The 1,740-nt window shown below is 47.6% G+C and overlaps 1 protein-coding gene across 1 annotated transcript; it reads right to left on the minus strand.

Annotated features, from left to right (window-relative positions):
• Positions 1–687: 687 nt before the first annotated feature.
• Positions 688–1,623, minus strand: LOC112080222 (glypican-1-like; the record flags this gene model as incomplete). Its single annotated transcript, XM_024145971.1, has 4 exons — positions 688–818; positions 955–1,095; positions 1,213–1,343; positions 1,456–1,623. Coding segments are annotated over 4 exons (571 nt in total), but the record flags the coding sequence as incomplete, so codon positions are not given.
• Positions 1,624–1,740: the final 117 nt, after the last annotated feature.

Consider the following 1,740-nt stretch of genomic DNA (forward strand, 5'->3'; position numbering starts at 1 on the left):
GTCAGTTTGGTGGAAATACACCACTGGTGAGAAAATGCGCAGATTTTCTTTATGTGGATTTTAGAATATTCGCATGAAAATCTGTTGCCAATTGGATGTAAATCTAGCTACACACATTTATGCACACAAACTCACGCACACTCACACGTTTATATCAGCGTCCAATGCTGCTTGAAAAACTATCACAAACACGCCCATGAACGCACAAGTACATACACACATATTTCAGAATCAACAGCCCACTATAAATCAAATTGCCCAATCGCAATCCAATAAGGGAGGAGTTGTGGCACTGCAGAAAGGGAGGTAAACTGCTCAATAATCAATTTAGTTTAATAGCATGAAAGGGGGTCAGGGGAAGGGGAGGCCATTTCAGACTGAAATACAGAGGGTCTTGGGGGATTCACTCTAACCAGAGAGAGTGTTATATGACTAATAGGCAGTGCTGTGTCTCTGTGCACTGTCTGCTGCTGTGTGAATGGTTAGCATGTTCATCCTGATTCTAAAGTGCATATCAGGGTTACCTGAGCAATTCACATCCAACACAGTACAGATGTGCTCGGACAGGTGAGGAGGAATAGTATACTATGGTTAGAGGATGATATTCTACATATTACTGTTGATAATGTGTCATTAACAGTCTGTCGCTGCCAGACAGCTAAAATACTGGACAGGTGCTTCTCATACCTGGCCTTGGTCATGCCATTCCAGCACTTGTCACCAGCTGCTCCTGCTGCCACTTTACTATTGCACAGAGCAGCTGGCAGCTGGACCCAGTACTGCTGCATCTCCCTCAGCTTACTGGACACATCAGATATCTAGGAGAGATAAGACATAGTTCGAATACTCAGCACACACACAAACAGACACAGACACAGACACAGACACAGACACACACACACACACACACACAAAGACAGAGAGGACGTCCTGCAATTCTAATGACACACACACCTGCATCTCCAGTGGAACCCCTACGGTGGGGCTGGGTTTGTACTCCATTGCGGTGCTGGCAGGGTTCACTCTCTTCTTTCTCTCCTCAGACCCTGAGCTCTGTGTGTCTGCCACCCTGGGGGTCCCACAGGCCTGGAACACCTACCACCAAACACACAATGAAACCCACACCTTTAGACACGCATCTAAGACTGAAGAGAATGGGCCATGAGTGGGAGTGAGAAGGTTTAGTCAGGGTTTGGTGCTGGTTGAACTGACCTTGCTGGTGAAGACCTCTGTGTTCTCCTGCATGTAGAGGATGGCCTCTGAGATGCGGATGGGGAGGGAGTAGATTACCACGTCCACACTGGGGTCAGCACTGAAACTAGACGCCACCTGCAGCATGGTGTCTGGACAATAGAGACAGGGAAGAGAATCAAGGAAAAGACTGTGAGAGTGTGTGCTTATTTGTGTGTGTTGTGTGTGTGCGGGCATGTGTGAGTGCACGTGTGTTTCTCTCACCGATGAGGTTCTGCCACTCGGTGTCCAGGTCGGCCTGGTTGGCAAGGCAGCCCTTCATGACGTTTCTGCAGTAGTTGGCACAGGGCTTGACGGAGGCCAGGCCTCTACAGTGGGGGCAGTACACAAGCTTCATCATAGCACGGGTACACTCCTGTCTCTTATACACATCTAGATGTGTATAAGAGACAGGGTCAGTTTGGTGGAAATACACCACTGGTGAGAAAATGCGCAGATTTTCTTTATGTGGATTTTAGAATATTCGCATGAAAATCTGTTGCCAATTGG

Source organism: Salvelinus sp. IW2-2015, unplaced genomic scaffold, assembly GCF_002910315.2.
Source record: "Salvelinus sp. IW2-2015 unplaced genomic scaffold, ASM291031v2 Un_scaffold13222, whole genome shotgun sequence".
Lineage (NCBI taxonomy): Eukaryota > Metazoa > Chordata > Actinopteri > Salmoniformes > Salmonidae > Salvelinus > Salvelinus sp. IW2-2015.